The 22,906-nt window shown below is 38.1% G+C and overlaps 1 protein-coding gene across 1 annotated transcript in view; it reads right to left on the reverse strand.

The window, feature by feature from the left end:
* Positions 1-22,906, reverse strand: part of pod1 (coronin pod1) — a 355,918-nt gene that overhangs the window by 249,038 nt on the left and 83,974 nt on the right. The window contains exons 5-6 of the mRNA XM_068225053.1: positions 13,673-13,893; positions 6,115-6,197 (exon numbers count right to left, since the gene is read on the reverse strand). Of these exons, the coding sequence (XP_068081154.1) occupies positions 6,115-6,197; positions 13,673-13,893 (304 nt within the window). The remainder of the gene's footprint in view (positions 1-6,114; positions 6,198-13,672; positions 13,894-22,906) is intronic.

Raw genomic sequence — 22,906 nt, forward strand, 5'->3', positions numbered from 1 at the left:
CCGACCAGGTCAGGCAATTTTACCTGGATATAAGGGCTGATTCCAGGTCCACTCAGCCTACACGATTACTTTCAATTGAGGAGCTAACTAATGGTGAGATGGCGACTCCGGTCTAGAGAGCCAGAAATATCAGCCGAGAGGATTCGTCACACTGACCATGCGTCACTTTGTAATCTGCAGGCCTTCGGGCTGAGCAGCGGACGCTTGGCAGGCAAAGGTCCATTGGGGCTCTAGTTTGGTTTAGTTTAGGGGTTTTTGTAAGATTGTAATTATATATATTTCATTTTTGTAATATAATGTTTTGTAGATGGTTTTCATTCATTCCCGGATTTTCCATTTTCCTGTGTTGTACGTTTTATTTTCACGGTCCCTCAAAAAAAAGGAGAATCAAGGTTCCACTGTATTTACACCATCACATGCACATCTTCATTCCAATTTAACAGCTACAGTTACGGCTTGCTTTGCTTTCTTCAGAAAGTCAATAGAATACGTGTTGGTATAACATGCTTCAGAACTTCTGGTCTTCAAAATGAAAATGGCTTCCAGATTTCCATTGGACATTAATGACCTGAACTGTGTCCTGTTCTTCTTAATCACGCTAAAAATTTGTTCACACTCTGCATTACTATGTGATATGGTAAGAATAGACAGCATCAATCTAGAAATCCTGTCATATTTATACTGTCCATTTTGAATCATTTGTAGCTTGGTTACTTGGTTACACTAGATAAGTCGTCTATCTGAAGAGCCGCAAACTGGCTTTGGAGTTCATTCACGGCATCATCTCTGGTTTCATTTTCTCTTTTACACAAAATAACAGGAAACTTCTCCAAAATGAAATTAAAAGAAAAAAACTGCTTTTTCAATGGCATTAAGTTTAGCAACCTGTACATGTTTTAGCACATCATTTTTAAAATAGAACTTGTCAACCATGTAGTCACAGGCTGCACAGAAATAGTTTATGACTGATGAGAAAAACAGATTTTTCTTTATCCTGTAGCGCCTTAACCAAGTTTGAGGTTTGAATGCCAATTACCAGTTCATCATCCTTCTGATTCTGGATTGGGTGATACTGAACATCAAACAATGCAGACCGTTTAACTACACTTGGCTTGACAAACTCTGTGAGTATATCTTTCAATAGATCCATCATTAATTCAAACAGTACATGGATATGTGGTGAAGCACTCATAAGGACAGTATTGATCTTATCAATTAATGGGTTAGTCATATGTAAAAGTACAAAATGTCCTGTTTAGGTCAGAGGAAAGAAACAAACAGCTTTTCTTCACGAGATTCATGTTTCTGAGAACAGTGAGCCACATTTGGAAGAACATACCATTCTTTTGGCAGAAGATGAGAAGGAGGGAGAATCACACACACTCTTCATTTATTTGTCATCAGACCTACTGTGTCCAGTGTTCTCCGCAGAAATGTTCGTCAGGCGGGTGGCAGGAATTAGTAACCGGGCGGGAATTACTGCGTAAATAATTAATATGATAAAAATTTCAATATATTCCCCTCAGGGCATTAACATTAATACTAAGACAGGTAAAAGTTGTTTGAAACAAAGAGAGGAGTGCAGCAGGGCAGCTCATTGTCACCACTTCTATTTATTATTGTAATGGATGTAGTAATGAAATCTATTAAAAGGAAAGAACATGGAGATATCAAAGCCTTCACATTTGCAGATGATGTTGCGATCTGGAGTGACTCAGAAGAGGAATTGGGAGAGAGAATACAAAGCTGGAATCAGGAGTTTAAGAAATATGGTTTAAACATCAGCAAGACCAAGACGGTGGTGACGAAAGTGTATGGGGAAGGAGCAGAACCAATAGTCATGTTAAATGAAGCTCAACTGGACAGCGTTCCAGTTTTCAAATACTTGGGTAGCATTATATCAAATGACAACATAGCAAAACATGAGGTGAACAATCGAATCAATAAGGCAACACACTTTTACCACCAGGTAAGATACGTGCTGTGGGATGAGCAAATACCAATGAAAAAAAAATGACATTGTACAAGTCCTATTATACACCAATTCTTACATACAGTCTCGAAACCACAACACTGACCAATAGAGATAATTCCAAACTTCAGGCAGCTGAAATGAAATTCCTACGCACTATGATCCAGAAAACCAGGAAAGACAAGATTAGGAATGAGAAAATTAGAGAAGAAGTAGGAATAGATGATTCTCTCCTCAATAAGATTCAGATATCAAGACTGAAGTGGTTTGGTCACATGAAGAGGATGCCAGTAAACACAACTGCAAGGAAGGAATTTGACAGAAAGGAAGAAGGAAGACGACCCGTGGGAAGGCCACGAAGGAAATGGATAGATTTAGTGAGCGATGTACTGCTGAGAGGTCATGATTGGGACAAGTTCATGGAGGAAGAATGGTACAAGGACAGGATGAGATGGAGGAGGCTCATATACCACACCCGGGAAACTGGAGATGGTTTAGGATGATGATGATGAGGTAAAAGTTAACTGCAAAATTGAACTATTTTAGTGTTATCATGAAAAGACATAACAGAATATTTTGAACTAGTATTCTACTGCTCATTCACCATCATGTAACACCGGGGCTTCCAACTCAGTTGCTGTGGAGCGCCATGCGGGTTTGTGACATCTAGCGGAATCAACTGCTCGCTCTCGCATGTGATTCCGCGCTAATACAGACACCGTTCACGCACAACACTACTTTCATTGTTACGAGTTGCTTTGCGACACAAATAGATCTTATGGCGATGGGACAGGAAAGGGCTAGGAGGGGGGAAGGAATAGGAAGTGGTTTTAATTAAGGTACAGCCCCAGCATTAGCCTGGTGTGAAAATGGGAAACCATGGAAAACCATTTTCAGGGCTGCCGACAGGGAGGTTCGAACCACGACACTACGTGATAGCCAAGCTATACATTCAAAATCTTGTGTAAGTGATGCAAATATGTTGACAATATTGAAGATTTTATCATTTAAATAAACAGTATTTACATTTTAATTCAGAGCACCCAATGACTCAAATATGGATTAATAGTATGTAACTAGCACATATCGTCGTTGCCGGAACAAAACCTCCTATGTGATAATATTTTTGGAGATATACTGCTCCGCAGCACATACATTATGAAGAGCGAGAATGCCTTGACAATATTCACACAATATTGCACCTTAGATGAAAGAACCTTACCGGCCAAACTTCTAAGCTAAAATATTTAGCATAGGAGGTTTTGCCCCAGCAGCAACGATATGTAGGTTGTGTTAGCCGGGCGATCTGTAAAAACGGCAGGGCGGTGCGTCCATTGAAAAGGTCCTGGGGAGAACACTGGTGTTCTTTGGGAAAAGTACAAAAAAAAAATTGGCAGAAATATTTGGTGCACACGCTAACACCTCATCCTTAAGAAATGATGAAAGACGTGGATCCCTCTGATCTAATAATCTGTCTAAACACCTAGCTAGGGATAACATTTTGTGCACACACGCTTCAACAACATTTCTTTTCCATGTATACTTTGAAATTTCTGAAGACATTCTTTTTTTTTTGGTACTCTTCTCCAAGTAAAAGAAAATATCAACAAGAATCCCATATATTCTAACTGTTAAAGTTGCAGCAGCTTTTTCAACATTAGATGGCAGCTGTAACAAATACCAAAAATATCCTGATGAGCTTCTTTCAAAACTGCTAGAACTCAGTTTTTCTGTCCAATCATAACAGTAGCACTGTCAGAACAGAATGCCAGACAGTTCTTAATTGGCACTTTATTTAATTCCAACTGTGACAATAGCAGCTTTCCTATGCTGCGCCATGTCGAAACCCCTTCCAATGCTGGTACCAATAGAACAGTACTTATTAAACTTTTTCGAGCAGCATCATAGAAAGTAAACACTATGGGATACAACTTGCAATCGGTGTCATTGCTTCCATCTGTCGACAAAGAAAATAGACTATTCTATAAACAAGTAACAATGTCCTGTGTTGCAGTACGTGCAATTTCGTTTAGGACACTTTTTTGTGCGACCACGATCATACTTTATTTGCGATTTCCGACATAGGAAATATCTTTCTGAACAAAGCTCCTGCATGATCAGCTGCACTTAATGGAATGTTGTGTTTCACTAAAAAAAAAAAAGAAGTAAACACTCTGTCTATTACATCGCAAACAATATCTCCAGCTTTGGCAAAAATAAAAAATGTTATTTTCTGATTTTCTTCCTTAGATTTCAAAATTACCAAGATGTTTAACACACTACATGATTAGTCAGGTCTTTTTTTTTTTTTTTTCTGCCATATGCTATGTTAATATCACAAGTGCATACAGTACAAAATGCAAATTTGTTTGCTAGTTGCTTTCGGTCGCACCAACACAGATAGGTCTTATGGCCACAATGGGACAGGACAAGCCTAGGAATGGGAAGGAAGCGGCCGTGGCCTTAATTAAGGTACAGCCCCAGCATTTGCCTGGTGTGAAAATAGGAAACCACGGAAAACAATCTTCAGGGCTGCAGACAGTGGGGTTCAAACCCTCTATCTCCTGGATGCGAGCTCACAGCTGTGCGCTCCTAACCGCATGGCCAACTCGCCTGGTAAGTGTAAATTTGCCACCTTTTCTAGATTTCAGTATACATGGGAACTCAAAGAATAGGTTTCCCTGAACACCTGATTATTTTTTTTTTTGGTAGATTTACTTACGATTACCGATAAACAACGATCATAAGACAAAATAATCAACGAACACAATTCACGTTACTCCACAACTACATAATCTCAGCTTCGCAATATGTGGCAATAAATATGAAGTAAATTAAGCGAGAACATAATTCACATGTTTTTCGTAACTACGACATAACCTATGCTTTGTAATTTGTGGTGAAGAACAAATAAACTACTTTTTATACAGGACTGTAAATGTTATTATCGAACGAATCAATGCAAAGAACAAGCATCCGGTTATCCAAGAGTCAGTCTCTTTCAACATAAACAAATCGATATCGATCGACTGGGATTCAGGATGCATTCTGTTTTGCCAGTCGAAGACGATCGGATGAATATAAAATATAATTCAGAGCGCTGTATCGAATATTCACTGGTCACACAGCATGTATCGGCAGCATGCGGAAGTTTGTTCTGGCGCAAATTTTTAAAACGGGATCTTGGTACGTAAAATCATAAAATATTATAGTTCACCTGTAAAACCGGAAAACACACTGTTTTTCCGTAAATTTTACAGACAAACCGTAAAAGTTGGCAGATATGCAAATATTTCTAGTAAGACGCAGAGTTGGTTTGAGGAGAGAGCTACACCGTCTCCTCCTAACGAGCAAGTCAATAAAGTAAATGACTTTATAATGTCAGGGTTTGATGCACCATCTAAAATTTACCATTCAGGTGATACTATCCTGGATATAGAACAGCCGGTATATTATTCTTTTGACTCCTCCTCAAACTCCTTGGCACAAACTGATTTTGAAGGTAGGTTCCCCTATAATATCACTTCACAACCTAAACACACCAAAATAATTGTGTAATGGCACAGATTGTTAATAAAATAGTTAAAACAATTTTTATTTGAGTGCACGATCCTCATTACGTGCGGGGAAACTGTTTTGATCCCTTGAATATCAATCATACCCACCGACCTGTCATTTCAGTTTAAAAGGCTCCAATTTTCATCAAAAGTATGTTTTAGTATTATCATTAATAAAGCACAGAGTCAAACTCTAAACATTACAGGTCTAGACCTGAGCGCTGAATGTTTCTCTCATGGTCAACGCTACGTGGCCCTGTCGCGTGTTACCTCCAAAGAAAGTTTGTTTGTGTTGGCCCCAGATGGAGAGTCATGTAACATAGTATATATGGAGATATTTAATATGTAAAGCCACCCGCGCAGAGCAAGGGCGGGTCATATAGTGAACTATGAAACGATGTAAAAACAAGAAAGAAAAGGATCCTCAAGAAATTTTAGATTAAAATAATATTAAATGAAAATAAGTTCAACTGTAATGCAAGATCCAACAGAAATATTTCAATGCAGATTTATTAACATCTGTATTTTCAAGTGAATAATTAAAATAATTTTAACAGAGACATCGTTTGTTAAATTTAAACTCACCCTGTTGAGCTATCTAAGACCAATGTCTTCTCGGCTTCTTCAAAATTACGGAGATCCCTTATGTACACTTCTCTCTGGCGACCCTACAATAGTAAGTTTCATAATAAGACATGACTCAAAAAAAAAAAAAAAAAAAACCAGCAACCCTTCTGTTAATATACAATTTCCTTTATTAAAGGAAAAACACACTGCATGATCAAAATTGAAGTACACACCAAAAGCTCATAGATTGCAAAAACTAAGCTTTAACACATTTTAAAACAAAATGCCTATTATGTTACCAATTCCTTGGTTCTACAATATGATTAAGTAAAATATTTAACCCTTGAACTCAAATGAACAACAAATATGGAAAACAGACTAAATTCTGATTTTTAAAATGTCCACGGTACATGCTGATCAGGAAGTCCAAAATTACACAAAACAAATACTGACCAACATGTACCTTGAAGTAAATTATCCACACAAATTCCTGAATGAAATCAACTTCTTTACGGCTATCATATATCAATATAGTCACTACTGTACACCTATTTTCATGCTACTTTAATAAAAATGGTACAAAATATTCAACTACTAGAAATCTTGATCTCTCCAGCAACACTTTCTTTTGTCTTAATCATTACAAACTTCACTGTGATCTGTATTGACAGTTATCAATTACAAAAATCTGTGTTATTTAATGTCAACTTAATCAAGTATTGATTAGGCTAACCTCAAATAACAAAGTTTCCCTTTGCCTTGGTGAGAGCCTCCGTGGCTCAGACGGAAGCACGTCTGCTGCTCACCACTGGGTTCTATGGTTCAAATCCCAGTTAGTCCATGTGAGATTTGTGCTGGACAAACTGAAGGTGGGACAGGTTTTCCTGCGGGTACTTCGGTTTTCCCTGTCATCTTTCATTCCAGCAACACTCACCAACATAATTTCGTTTCATCTGGCAGTCATTATTCACTGCCCCAGAGGAATGAAACAGGCTTCGGCAGCCGACACAATTCCTATCCTCGCCGCTAGATGGCAGCTTTATTCATTCATTCCACCCCTGACCCTGTCAAATGACTGGAAACAATCTATTAAACTATTTAAAATAGTTCCTGTTGGGTCCACCTTGTCAATACATGTTTTATAATAGAAAATTATTTATTCATTCCTACATGTTTCAAGAACATGCATTCCCTTCATCAATGAAGTCCAATCAAAGAATAAACACAATATAATACTACCTTTTGTTCAGCCCATAATTTAAAGAAGTATTATATCATAATACACCATATCAATAAATAAACAAAAATTAGTGAAATAATATGAAAGTTACCATTATATAAAATTTTAATATTTTGATGATGTTGAATGAGAATACCAAAAATAAATTTAAAATATTCTAGTTTTTCTTTTTTTTTTCTTTTTCCTTCTTTAAATTATTAAATGCTAGTTTATAGAATGGGTTCTCATCTGTACTTTCATTTAAAATTGATTCAAAGTCTTTTTTTTTAGCAAGATAAATGCCTAAACTTTCTAAAATATTCATAAATTTCCCCTTTTTGGCCGAATGTAGTAATTCCATGTCATTAGAAATGTCTGTAAATTTATGATTCTTTTCAACCATATGCTCTCCCATTGTTGAATATCTTATGTTTGACTGCATTAACATGTTCTTTGTACCTTGTAGTCAAACTTCTTCCAGATTGTCCTATGTATCGCTGCCTAAATGCTGACATGTCAATTTGTAAATTCCTGACTTATTAAATATACATTTATTTCTCAATTTTATCTGAATTGAAAACTATCTTAGTATTATTACCAGTTTCGTACGCAACACTGATTTTCCTTTTAATAGATTTAGACAAGTCAATACAGGATCAAATCAAATACCTATTATGGTTAAGTTTATCAACAGTGACTGGAAACAGGTGATGGATTTACTTATTTTTCTTTGGTCTTGGTGAGCCATTTCCAACATACTGTCAAAAACATATTTTCATTACAAAATTGTATCCATAAACCAATGTTTCATCTCTGATCATGATCACTTTCAACAAATCTCTCATTCTGGTATATTTTTTAGTGAATTGTGCGTTAAGTAAAAAATGAAATGGAGTATGGCTTTTAGTGCCGGGAGTGTCCGAGGATAAGTTCAACTCGCCAGATGCAGGTCTTTTTTATTTGACACCCGTAGATGACCTACACGTTGTGATGAGGATAAAATGATGATGGCGACACATACACCCAGCCCCCGTGCCAGCGAAATTAACCAATTAAGGTTAAAATTCCCGACCCTGCTGGGAATCGAACCCAGGACCCCTGTGGCCAAAGGCCAGCACGCTAACCAACTAGCCATGGAGCCGGACACTGCGTTAAGCGTCTTGGAGTGATACACAATTTCACGTTTCATTATCACAGGGTACCTGTATAGCATGCAATCCAAAGTGTTAACATTGGGGAAACGACAAAATTAAGGTCAACAATTTACAGGTAACATTTCTCAATCTTTCCCCTTTTTATACTTTCTTATGTAAAATTCTTATCTACAATTTTGTGTACTGAATCAAAACTCTCAAATCTGGTTCCAGAGAATTCTGACTGCAACTTGATAAAAACTGTGCTATTTTCTCAATAATTTAAAAAGGAATACCGTAAGTGTACATTCATTTGATTCTCTTCAATTGGCAATGAATTATATTGTGGCTTGATAGCACAATGTTTTGCAACTTACAGTTACAAACTTACCAACCAGATTTTAAAATAGTGAAGCTCTAATGGTAGTAGCAATACTAACAACAATAATTAAAAGATCAGGCATATTCATGGATTACATTAATGTTGTAACTGCAGAAGTCATGAGATAGCTGACAATTTCCAAAAGAATCTGAGCAAAGATCATGATGATAACTTGAACGCTGGAAAGTCTATGTACACTCCTGTGTATTATAATGCTGTATGTTCTAGATACATACACTGTGAGCAGGGGGGCAGTAAAATAACACCCACTGTATCCCCTGCCTATCGTAAGAGGCAACTAAAACAGCCCCCAGGGGCTCGCAACTTGGGAGCGTGGGCCCTTAGCCGAGTCCTGGCATTGCTTCCACTTACTTGTGCCAGGCTCCTCACTTTCTCCCTTGGTCAACTCTTGTTCTTTTCTGACCCGACAGTATTAAGAGTATTCGAGGGCTAGGAAGTCTTTCCTTTTCATGCCCTGCATGGCCGATATATTCATTTTTCGAAGTGCCGGATCCCTTTCATTTTTTCTTTCTGATTAGTGTTATATAGAGGATGGTGGCCTAGTTGTCCTTCCTCTTACAATATTAATCACCACCACCACCACCTGCTCTAGACACACTCAAATACTTGCTATACAAGAAAATAATGAACAGGTTATTATGCTTTGAGGGCACAGTTTATGGTGGACAGGAAAACACTTGCAAAGATAGTAGACATGTCAAACCATGCTTCATCTGCGAACAGGACCCTGGCCCATCGCTTGGAACTCCAATTCTTAAATTTCTCATTGGTAAACTTAAAGATTTTAATTCTTTCAAATTTTTATGTTTTTATATCAGGTGTATAGATTTTATTTGTTAATTTGGAAACTATTTGTGATTGAAACCCATTTAAAAAAAAAAAAACTATGTTTCCCCTCTGGGTGGGTAAGTCCCTGTTCTTCCACATCCTTTCCTCGTTTCTGACGTCATTTGTAGCTTCCATTCTTTGTATTAATGTTTACATTTACTATGTCATGTTATATTTTGTTTGTCCCATTAAGCAATTTATTTATTTATTATTATTATTGGAAAATTCTAAATTCCCATGAAGGAAATTAGATATTTTTCACCAATTATTATGCGTGAATGGTCCCTTTCGGAACACAAAGTTTTATTTATGATTTCGTTTGCGGAGGATCCAGGATGCTTTCATCTGTTGACTCAAGATCCTCTTCCTTTCTTCCGTCCACTTGGTACCTGCTCTTTTTGGTACTTCATTCTCTGGAGTAACTTCTCATTTGTCAATTTTCTTTCTATATATATTTTGATTCAAAATTTTTTCAGGTTGAATTTATGCGTTCTTCATGTCTGGTTTTGTTTGTTGTATCCAAGGAAAATTCTTCAGTTTATCAACTCTTTCAAGAACTTGGTGGGTTAGTCTGGTTTCTGGAAGCCTCTTAACATGTCCATAAAATTCTAGCCTTCTTTTCCTGAGGTCTGCCGCAATATTAGATAATTTTTCTGTGGATTTCCGGGTTTGGAGGCGGTACCCTTCTCCCGTGTGTCTTGGTCCTAAAATTTTCCTCATGATTTTTCGCTCTTCTTTTAGGATATTTTACAGCTCGACCTTTCTATGAAGCGTTACAGTTTCCCCTGCATATAAAGCCAGAGGTTTGATTACAGTATTGTAATGTTTAATCTTAACGTGGAGAGACATACATTTTTTGTTGTAGATTTCTCTTGTTCTCCCATAAGCTCTTCTGAGTTTTGGGACACGGTTGTTTTGGGCTGTTTTCTCTTGTCTGGTTGATTCAAGGATTTCGCCCAGGTATTTGAAGTGAGGGACTCTGTTGATTTGTTCGTATTTTGTATTGAGACTATGGATGTCTAGTTTTGCACAGAAAAATTCAGTTTTCTGGAAGGAGATATGAAGTCCGACCTTTAAGGCACATTCTTGGATAATTTCAACTTGCTTTACTGCTGTAACTTTATCACTGGACAAAAGGGCCAGGTCATCTGCGAAAACTAAGCATGGAATTCCAAGCTTGTTTTTTTGTGTCCAATGTTTACTGGGTTCCAGCTATTTTGTGCTTTCAGTTCTTTTTCCCATTCCCTCATCATCTTATCTAGGACGAGGTTGAAGAGGAGGGGTGACAGTCCATCTCCTTGCCGGACACCAGTTTTTATCAGGAATTCGTCTGATTCTCCCATGAATTTCACTCTTGACTTCATGTCAGTGAGGGTCTGTTTGGTCAAGTTTAGCATTTTGGAGTCTAGTCCCTGTTCTTTCAGGATGCTGAACAGAGATTGACGATCAATTGAATCATGAGCCTTCTTGAAATCTACAAAGGTACAGATGATTGGAAGGTTTGAGGGCCCTGAATTTTAGAGCGGTTTTGAGGTTGAAGATCTGTTCAGTGCACGATCTGTGAGGGCGGAACCCAGTTTGATATTCACCAATCTTATGCTCTAGTTGTTCTTGTATTCTTTTAAACAGGCGTGCAGAGAAAATTTTGTAGCCGACTTCAAAGAAGGAGATTCCCCTATAGTTGTTGACATCAGTTTTGTCTCCTTTTTTGTGAAGTGGGTGAATCAAGGGACATTTCCAGTCTTCTGGGAGTTTTTCATTTTTCCAGATTTTCTATATGATTTCTGTAAGTTCCTTGAGTGAATTTGGACCAAGATTCTTAAGAAATTCTGCAACAATCCCATCTCTTCCCGAGGTTCTGTTGTTCTTTAGTCGTTTAATGTGGCTCTGAATTTCTTCCTGGTTTGGTGGAGGTGATTCTGGGTAAGTGAAACTGGACGTTTCTTCAAGAAATCTTTCAGTGGGTTTGGGGCAGTTAAGAAGTTCTGAGATGTACCATGCAAGTTCTTGGCAGTTTTCTTTATTAGCAAGCGCCAATTTTCCGCCTTGTTTCCTGAAACATAGGTTCTGTGGAATGTTTCCTCGGATTTTTTCTGTGAATGTTCTGTAGAAATCCCTTGTGTTGTGGTTTCTAAAATTTTCTTCAACAGAGTCCAGTTGTTCTTTCAGGTGCTTTCTTTTTTTCCTGCTTGATGATTTTCGATACTCGTTTTCTGGTCTCATCAAGTTCTCGTTGAGTTTTCTGGGATTTTCTACTGTTGTATTTCTGAAATGCAGATTTTCTTATCTCTAAGGTTTGGTTGCATGTTGAGTTCCACCAGGGGTGTTTTATATTCCTTTTTAAGGGTACGATTTCTCGTGCCTTCTGTATGATTTTGGTGTGGAATTCTTCCCATGTTTTCGCTGGTTGATTTTCCCATGCTTCTTTTAGATATGTAACAGGAATCCTTTTTATGTCAAATTTCTGTTGTTGGATTTTCTTGGGGTGGTATTTTCTTGGAGTAAATTTTACTTTCACTCTTGTGAGATAGTGATCAGAGTGTATGTTTGCTCCTCTTCTCACTTGTACATCATGTACCTCTTTCTGTAGCAGATATGAGATAGCTACATGATCAATCTGAAATTCGCCAATGGATTCAATGGGGGACCTCCAGGTTTTTTGTTTCTTGGGATGCTTCCTGAGGGATGTGGACATGATTTTAAGGTTACACTGTTGACATAGTTCAATGAGTCTTGAACCATTTTTGTTGGTAAATTTGGGCGCCGGGTAGAGTCCAACAGTTTTCCTGTGTTCCTTTTCTCGGCCAATTTATGCACTGAAATCGCCTAAGAGGATTTTGACGTCATCCTTTGGAATTTTTGATATTACCTTTTCAAGTTTGTTCCAAAATTTGTCCACGTTTTGGGGATTCTTCTTGCTGTCTATATTTGTAGGGGCGTGTGCATTTATTAATGTATATTTTTTATTGGCTCACTGAATACTCATGGTCATTAGGCGATTGTTGATGGAATTAACTTCTTGGATTGAGTTCAGTATACTTTTATGTACTACGAAACTCATACCAAATAAAGGAGTCTTATTTAGTATCTTTTGGTCTGTTTTACTTTTGAATATATGGTAATTTCCATAACCCAAGGTGGCATCATCAGTAAATCGAGTTTCCTGCAGGGCAAGGATAAGAATTTTTTGACGATCAAGTTCTGTGACTAAATTTAGTAATTTTCCTGGTTGTATCGAAGTGTTGATATTGAATGTACCAATATATGTGGGGGTTTTGTGGGATAGTTTACCAGAGAGCTCCGATTCTCTCCCATGTTTTCGTGGTTGTCCAGGCTCCCCAGAATCCGAAAGCTTGGTTGCCATCTCAATGTGACGGGTGGATTGGGTACCACCTTGGGGTAATGTTGTTACTACGCTCACGAATCATGTTTGGCTTGTAATAGAAGATCCAGCAGTGCTGGCTGCTTAGAACCAGGGATTGTTAGTTCCTGGAGCTTGGTACTACCGCCGCACCCACAACGTGTCAGATGCGGACCAGGAAGCCGGTGGATACCACTCAGATGCATCTTGATTTTAAACAGGCTTTTGATTACTATCCCAAAAAGCAAGGGCGCCTCTTCCGCCAGTTCCGCCGCACCAATGATCTTCATCTCCGCCTTCACTGCCGTTGAGGTCTTCACTCGTAACCCTGAGCTGGGATCCTTACCAAATGATACACACCAGGTCAGTGTGCTCTGGGACTCATATTGGCAGGGGCGCCACTCCCTGGGCAGGGCTGCCTCCGAAGAGGGTCCCTACCTGCTACCTAATTTATTTATTTATTCATTCATTTATTTATTTATAACAAACATAACAAGTCAAGGATCCGAATTACAATGTTCACAATTGTTATCTATATATTGTATATAACAATCAACTAACCTATTCTTTACATTTTAGGAGACAGTAATAAGAGAGTTCAAATCACCATAAAAAAACTAAATTGTACCTACCGAATCAAAGCCAGTAGTAAGAATTCTGTTTGAATCACCAAGCCAAACCACACGTGAATCCTTGATGCTCTGGTGGCTGTTGGCCGTGTGTGTAAAGACCGAAGCACCTCCAGTTCGCAGATCTGCAATTCGTACTTGTTTATCTTTGCATGAGGTGGCAAGTAATGACCCATCCTTCTTCCAGCTTACAGACTGGATCACTTCAGTGTGTTCTGCATTAGCTGAAGGCAAGTAATATTTCCATATGATACTGTAAAATGCAACGACCAATGAACAGTATCTACAATACAATGAAGAGGGAGTGATAGAATTTTCCCCGCAATATATTTCTGAAAGAATAATTGTCAAGAAACAAAAACGTGGAAAATTTAGTTGATAGAACAATAAGTTCAATGTGATGGAAGTGTAGATGCAAGAAATTTAATGGCTAGATACCTCTATAAACAACTACAGCAAAACCTGTCCTTACTGGAAACCCAAGGGACAAGAAACTATTTCTGGTTCATAAAGCTGGTTAAAAAATAAAATAAAATTGTAAGTACATACCTCCGTTAGATAATTCAGCAGTAGATTTATATGATTTTATGTGGTAATATGACACTAATCACAGACTTATATACATTAGTTCATCAGCACTAACAAAACTATTCTTGCTTAGAACTTCCTCACAGTGCACAGTACATACATTTGTTAAATACACATTACAAGTTTCATAGAAATAACACCAACAGCAATACTGTGCAGTATTGTCATTTACACCTCCAGAATTGTATGCTAGACAACCATCCCTGGTAGCACGGTCCTAAATTAAAAAACAAAAAAAGATTTAATATCCTTCACAGCTGATACGGCATATCGGTAGGACTTCACATTACATAAACCATCTTCTTCATCGCCCTTGTTCTCGTCATCACCATCAATTTCTATTTTCTGTTCTTGGATGTGATTCCAGTCAGTGAGGAAGATGGCCGCAATGCCCTTGGGAGGTCATAGCCCTGGACTTGATTGGTCCTTACCCTAGAACACCACGGGGTAAAACAGGACTCCTAGTAATCACCAACCTCTTCACAGGATGGATTGAGGCCTTTCCGATACCTGAAGCCACTATTACAAGTAATGAAAACCATTTTTTCCATATTGAAAGAATCTCAATAATAAATGTAAGAAATTTATTTTAACTTCAACCTATTCAATACAGTACAAGATGTTAACGTGTTAGTTAAACATCATTAAAGTAGTTGAGACATGTTTCGGCCCTATTGTGGGGCATCATCAGTCATATCAATACTTCAGTTCTACCAGACGTATGGTTAGAAAATTGTAAAACATGTTGCATAAGTGATTACAATAAAAAAAATTACAATATCTTATCATTAACAAAATATCAAATTAATTAAAAATATGTTGCGCATGCTTGTGAATTTTCACTTAAATAAGGTTGTCATATGTGTAATAAATGACAATAGTGATAGTCTAAAATCTTATGCGATGCTAAAGTTCGAAGACAGTTTAAAATTTATATACAAATATTGGGAATGAATATAGAATACATACAATTACAAATACTACACATGTATTTTACATGTGAAATGATATGGAAAAGCATTGAATAGGTTGAAGTTAAAATAAATTTCTTACATTTATTACCTGAAGCCATGACGGGACACATCACCAGCCTTCTACAAGATGAAGTATTCAGCTGCTATGGTTATCCACGGTGCATTATTCTGTCCGACAACGGGGGTCAGTTCACGTCAACGAAGTGGCAGCAAATTATGACAGAATGGGGCGTGGAGTACTGGACCACCCCGATCTACAACCCAAGGGCCAATCCAACAGAACGACGAAACAAAGAGCTGAAAAGGATGCTACAGGTCCACCTGATAGACAAAGAACACTGGCTGTGGGACCGTCAGATACCGCAATCACCCTTTGCCCTACGACGACACGTCAACCGTGTCACTGCCTATTCCCCAGCGGAGCTGTTTCTTGGTCGACAGCTATACTGCACCGGAGATTGGGAGATTCATCCCCTGCCCACTTCTGGTCAAAATGATGCAGCTGTTTCCCTGGCAGAGTAGCAGCAGCAGCAGCAGCAGCAGCAGCAGCAGTAGAACATCAAGGAGAAGCAAGCTTAGGCCGAGAAGAGATCCCTTACCCAGTCCAAGGCCCAAGATGTCGAAGAGAACCAGATCTTCCTACCAGACCACCAAGTACTGCGATGTACCCACACAGTCAGTAATAAGATTGGAGGGTTTCACACAGGTCTCGCGCCTAAGTGGGTTGGTCCCATCGAGGTGGATAAGCAGCTGGGCCATGTGGTCTACTTACTAAAGATCAACCCTCCTGTCAAGGTCCACGCATCGGAGTTGCGGCAAGTCACCCAACCGCTGCGCATACAGAGTAAGCCCAACTAATGACACAGCACAATCTGGTCATCCATCATGACTAGAATGCATCAACTATCATTGAGGAAGAGGCTGGCAGCGAGGCAACCCCGATCCCTGACAGGGCACAAGCTGGTCAAGAGGAGGAGAGCACATCCAGCGACATCGAGGAAGATACAATCTGCGTCCAAGGCAAAGCCTAAAAGTGTGATGGACTGTAGAAATAGTTTCAAGTTATAGGGGGGATACTGACACAAGTGTAATATACTAATAACTTGAAAACAATATTCTTTAACCCATGGGTAAATAATGCAAGTATCAAGCTTGTATTATTATTATTATTATTATTATTATTATTATTATTTGTATCAATTTAGGAAGGCTCGGCTTGTGCCGGTAACATAATGGGCTGACTCGGCCTAAGCAAGGAGTCACCCTCTTGATTATGAAACTACAGGTACATATATGTACAAATATTTACAACAGAATTATTATTATTATTATTATTATTATTATTATTATTATTATTATTATTATTATTATTATTATTATTATTATTACTTGTGATGGACATCCAATTATTAGTATCATTATTAGTTTACAATTGCATTATTTGTGAGGTTATGTCATGAAACATGTACTGTATATAGACATTTATATGAGTTCAGTTAATGTAAGAACCTGTATATAATTTATTAATACCTGTATATGATTTGTAATCCACTACAGAATAGTGAAACACTGTAACATCCACAATGGCACTCTGTAGATGAGAACTATGTAGAATATTCTGTACATTATATCTGGGCCTTAAGCACTCTATAATTTACGAGAAATGCATCTTTTTATAAGCCTGGCCAGGCACTAATATAAAGAGGTGGTCTTTATGGTAGAGACGAGTTATTGTTTAGGAAGAGTCATGTTTTAACAGGAGTTGTTCTGATCAGACGTGCGTCATGCTAACGAGTGTTTGAAGTATGTGAATTGGTTTAGTAACGTTGGTAGTTGACATGCAGTCTCCATGTAAGATTCTTTGTGATAGGCAGTTGTTAGAAATGGTGGCTTGTTAATGTTTACGGAGTGAAGTGATTTGTCGTGACGGCAGTGATTAAGGTTATGTGCATTTAATTTGTAAATAATTGTAAATAACTCTGTACACAAGTTGACAGCATTTTGTGTGTGTCATTGTGGATACTACACCTTTTCACGCATGAACTAGATCAATAACTTCCTCACTTGTTTAGTATATTCTCACTAGCTTGTAATTTCCTTTAAAAGAAAACAAGAGTTGAAAATACTAATCTACGATGAACAGACGTCCTGTTTAATGGGAATGTCCCTTTGTTTAGTGCCTGTCCCTTTGTCCTGGCAAAATCTTAACAAGATGTGTAACTGTCAGTTTTTAATGTCTGCACTGACTGGAGATAAGAAACACATCTAAACCATCTAAAATCCAATACTGGAGTGGAGCTAAACTCTGTTGGCAATTTACCTTAACTATTCAGCAGCAAAATACCAGTATAACAAAATTTTGAGGACCTCAGAAAATATTTAGTTATAGTGAAATTTTGTTATACTGAAATAAGTCAATTCTCAAGAACTCACCCATTGCTCAACCTGTTGAAGAATCTAAGTTATTTCAATATGAATTTACATGTAAAATACCTTAATACTGTATTTATTAAATAAGAGGAAAATTAGAATACACATATATAGTACAGGTAGTTGCAAGAAGTTTTCAGCATCTCAAATTTTACCCTGTACCAGTACGTTATGCCCTGAACTTTATTTTTTGAAAGAGTCTGATTTTCTTCTTAACATTCCCAGACACTTTACAATTATGTTTTGTATTGAATTAGGATACACTTAATTTTTTCCTTTGTAAAGTGAAAACAGTCAATATGGAATGATTCTAATAATATCTTGTAATTCCCAGGCACAAACGAATATTCAAAGTAGTCAGCAACCACTGCACTTGAATTTAACACAGATTCTGGCACAGCACTTCGTGACAGAAGAAAATTCTGAAGACTACGTTATTGCCTGTACAAGAGTCGAACTCTTTTAAGCACTTTGAGGCATATCTTCCTCTTCCACCTCATCGTTACACGGATTCCTATCACTTATAATATCTGCCACAGTCTCTTCTTCAGTGATTTCCTTTTCCACTAACACATCACAGTCCACGTTGACATGAACAGTAAGATTTACACTTGTTGGCACATCCAACTTTCACACAAATGTATCCAGTTCTCCTCTGTTTCTGCATCCAACTCTTCACTTTCTGTAATGTTATCTTCTTCATAACCCACTCCAGCTTTTCTAAAGCAGTTCCTGATTACCTTTCTTTTAGTGATCTTCATGCAGCACTGAACATCTGCATTGCTTCCAATAAGTTGACATTAATGTCCCCCTCTGAGGCTATGTTACATAGCATACGCCAGACCACACGAGTATAAATTGTCCATTATTGGACACTGTTTAGTAAGTTACTCATTCGGTAGTAAGTTTACTCATTCGTGACAAATATTTCCGGTTTCCTATGGGAATCAAGATCTATATCAGACCACATGAACTCAGTAATGCCGCTTCACCACATGAATTATCCCCATATCCAGTGGCTGCAGAAATGAGGTAGTATTTGGAGGCAAAAATAAAACTTTCAAATGCTCCAAGTGGCGAGTTGCACAATTGTGAGAGGAGCAATTGTCGAAGATGAGAAGAATTCTCCTCTTTTCGGCCTTCATCAGATGTTTTAGGCACAACAACCACTCTTCAAAGATCACTGATGTCATCCATGCCTTGCTTTTTGCCAATATTCACAGAACTGGAAGCATTTGTGTGAAAAGTTGGATGAGCCAACAAGTGTAAATCTTACTGATTATGTCAACAGGGACTGTGATTTTTTTTTTTTTTTTTTTTTTTTTTTTTTTTTTTTTTTTTTTTTTTGCTAGTGGCTTTTCGTCACACCGACACAGATAGGTCTTATGGCGACGATGAGATAGGAAAGGCCTAGGAGTTGGAAGGAAGCAGCCATGGCCTTAACTCATTGGGCCCGAGCCACGGAACCGTTCTGTGCTTTGTCTCGGTGGACCAAACGCCGGACCACGGAATTGTTCCGTTGTCTCATTTTACTACGGAATTCTACTTTTCCTCAAGAGATGGCAGAGTGAGTTGCATTTGTGATTTGTGTAGGGAATCTTTCTTTGCAATGTTATATGCTCTTTGGTAATATATATCGATAGTGTACTTGGTAATATTAGTTTGAAGTGGGCTATCTCTACCTTTGAGATTCGCTTGTAAACAAGATGGCTGCCAGTATAGAACTGATATTTACAGATATATAACCCCTTTTAGGAAGTAATGATGATTAGGAATGTAATTTTTTCAGTGAAATTAGTAGTAATATTAGTACTAGTGTGAGCAATGCTCCTGAATAACAAATAGATGTGGAAATAGAAGAGAAAGTGCAAAGAGAAAACTGGGTTACAGCTCAGCAGGCGGACTGAGTAGGCCTACGGTCCCGTGATGCTAATAAAATAAAGTGGTGGTGTTTTTTTTTTTGCTATTTGTTTTACGTCGCACCGACAAAGATAGGTCTTATGGCAACGATGGGACAGGGAAGGGCTAGGAGTGGGAAGGAAGAGGTCGTGGCCTTAATTAAGGTGCAGCCCCAGCATTTGCCTGGTGTGAAAATGGGAAACCACGGAAAACCATCTTCAGGGCTGCCGACAGTGGGATAAAGTGTTTTACTGTATTCCTTGTTCTGCAGTTTGTGGTATGGAAGCCTTTTGTGTTCGTGTATATTTAAATCTTTAATGGTCTTGTAAGAAATTTCTCATGATATGAAGCGACACTATATTTCCTCCAAAATAATCCCAGCGCCAATGCAGTTTCAATCCAACAAATATGCAGGGCTCAATGGGTTAATTAAGGTACAGCCCCAGCATTTGCCTGGTGAGAAAATGGGAAACCACAGAAAACCATCTTCAGGGCTGCCGACAATGGGATTCGAACCCACTATATCCCGGATGGAAGCTCACAGCCCTGCGCATCTAACCACATGGCCAACTTTCCCGGTCTGTGATATATTAGTGGAAAAGGAAATTACTGAAGAAGAGATTGTGACATATTATAAGTGATAGGAATCCGTGCAATGATGAGGCAAAAGAGGAAGATGTGCCTCAAAGTGTTCAACAGAGTTGAACCGTATCCTGTAAATATGAATACTGTAATCCAATCTGCACACCCCAATATTTAAAGATATTTTTATTAATAGAAAATAGGCTTAAATTTGCCTTTTATATATAAGAAATGAATCCTACATACCAGTACACCAAAACTGAATAAGATAATCTTCGTGTGCTGTAGGGTAGGCAACCTGCTCATCAGAATTGTGATGTGTTTGCTTACCTTCCCCAATTTGTAATCAGGTAGTTTCGCCTCTGTGTTGTATAGTGTGTGCCACCTGGTATTAGTTATATAGAGACATGTACGAAATACCCAACGATTAAAACAGGATTAATTTCTATTATAGAAGAAAAAGATGCTAAATATAAGCAAAAAACTACATTTTAATTAGGTATACTGAAAGTTTGAAATTCATTACAATGAAATATTTTAACACACATTAAATAGGGAAAAGGGAGGGGCCTAAAAATAATTTTGCTATTCTGAAAATTTTGTTAAACTGGTGTTCATTACATGACATTTTACTGTATTACTTTATTGATCAGGCAAGTATTTCTTTGAGATTTGGATATGTAAAAGGAACACATCATATTGATGCAAATTTACCTAAATCAAACCTTTTTATGTACTTTCTTTAGGAATAGAACACTGCATATATACAGTAGAAAAATACATGAAACTCAGATGAAATAGATTTGCAGTCATCTTCATCTAACTAGGCTGGTAAACAGGATTACCAACTTTCATAAGTACTGATAATTAGGGACAGAACTTTCACTCATTAGGCACGAATTACTTTCAATATATATTATATGAATAGCAATAAACTCCTACTCATTTTAAGTAATGAATCTAATTCAGCTGAATTATGTTCCTTAAGAAATGAATCTCACCCTACCTGGCATGCTGGAGGGGTTCTATGATGATGATGGTATGAATCCACACACTGACTTTTATTATTATTATTATTATTATTATTATTATTATTATTATTATTATTATTATTAGTTAGGTACATTGACAAGTAGAACACTCATTATGATTAGAACGTTTTTATCAAGTTGTAGACCTACTTCCCCAAAAATGACCTATATTGGGCTGAATTATGGGGTTTTAAACCATCACTTTGTTAATGATCTCACCTGCTATATTAATAGCAAACAACCATGAATATTTTGTAACTAAAGAAAACTCATGTCCTCATCCCCAGATGGTGCAGCTCTTTTTATTAGGCACGCCCCCAATGGAGATGAGCTGCATGTACCATTTTACCCCATATCAACCTGACTGCCATTGTTAAATCTCTGGCAGTACCAGGAACCAAAACTTGGGCCCTCAAAAATGGCAGCTAATTATGCTACCTGTTACGCTGGCAGACATTCTTAACTACAAAACACAAACATATCCCATGTCTGATGCATGCCTTCAAATAGCTGATAGGTCCAATAACGGATCATTTATATTGGCTTGGCATACAAAACTGTTCGCCTATTTGTGCGATGTCATTGGAGCAGCTGTACACTACAGAGGCGGACAATTCGTAACTAGGAGATACAGACGTACAGACGACTGACGTGCGTTTTCATTGCGCGGGTTGGACGGACGAAACTATTCACAAATTTGTGTGATGTTATCGAAGCTGAAGTATGACCTGTACCCGCTTTAAAGCAGAATCACTGTTCTTTTCTGACGAATTAAGTTGCGGTGATATTACATGCAAGCTTTATTACGAGGCATTTTTTATAAGTGCCATTTAGATATTCCGCCGATGCAGCGCTGCGGTCGGCATTCTGTGCATGTGCGCTGTGTACCTGCATCTATTGGCATGGCTGAGACGCCATTATGGCAATAGTCGCCCTTGTGTATGTTTGTTGGCAAGCATTTGAAATGGCCTCGCCGATCGACAGTCCTGCCGAATGTGAAGTCCGGTCTGTTATTCATTTTCGACGTAATCGTAAAGAGTCTGTTTTCTCTCACTGCTTGGACAACTGCCTGCACCAAATCTTCACTAATGATTGAAGGTCGCCCACTCCGTTCTTCATGTTGCACATCTTTGTGGCCAACTTTAAATGCTCGAACCCATGTCCTAACCATTCCATTATTCATAATGTTTGATCCGTAAACTGCACAGATCCCACAATGAATATTGATAGCTTTCAAACATTTTGCACTCAGAAAACGAATAACAGACCGGACTTCACAGTCGGCAGGACTCTCGATCGGCGAGGCCATTTCAAATGCTTGTCAACAAACGTACACAAGGGCGACTATTGCCATAATGGCATCTCAGCCTTGCCAATAGGTGCAGGTACACAGCGCGCATGCACGGAATGCCGACCGCAGCGCTGCATCGGCGGAATATCAAAATGGTACTTACTTAAACATGCCTCGTACTTTCTTTGTCTCGAAAAGCTGGGGGGGGGGGGGTGTGTCTAATGCACAAGGAAATACGGTATTGTTTAATTTGTTGTAAAATTACCTATGTGTACGGTTACTCTTTTTTTTTTCTCTATTCACTAAAATAATGATGTAACATGTCAGTGACTTTATGAAACAATTTCACCGAAATGTTCAAGAAAAGTGTTCCGTCACCCTACAGTAGACTCTGTAAGAATCTTAACACAGCTGATTGTTAGTTAGGCCAGACATATGACTA

This window comes from Anabrus simplex, chromosome 1 (genome assembly GCF_040414725.1).
Source record: "Anabrus simplex isolate iqAnaSimp1 chromosome 1, ASM4041472v1, whole genome shotgun sequence".
NCBI classification, from domain to species: Eukaryota; Metazoa; Arthropoda; class Insecta; order Orthoptera; family Tettigoniidae; genus Anabrus; species Anabrus simplex.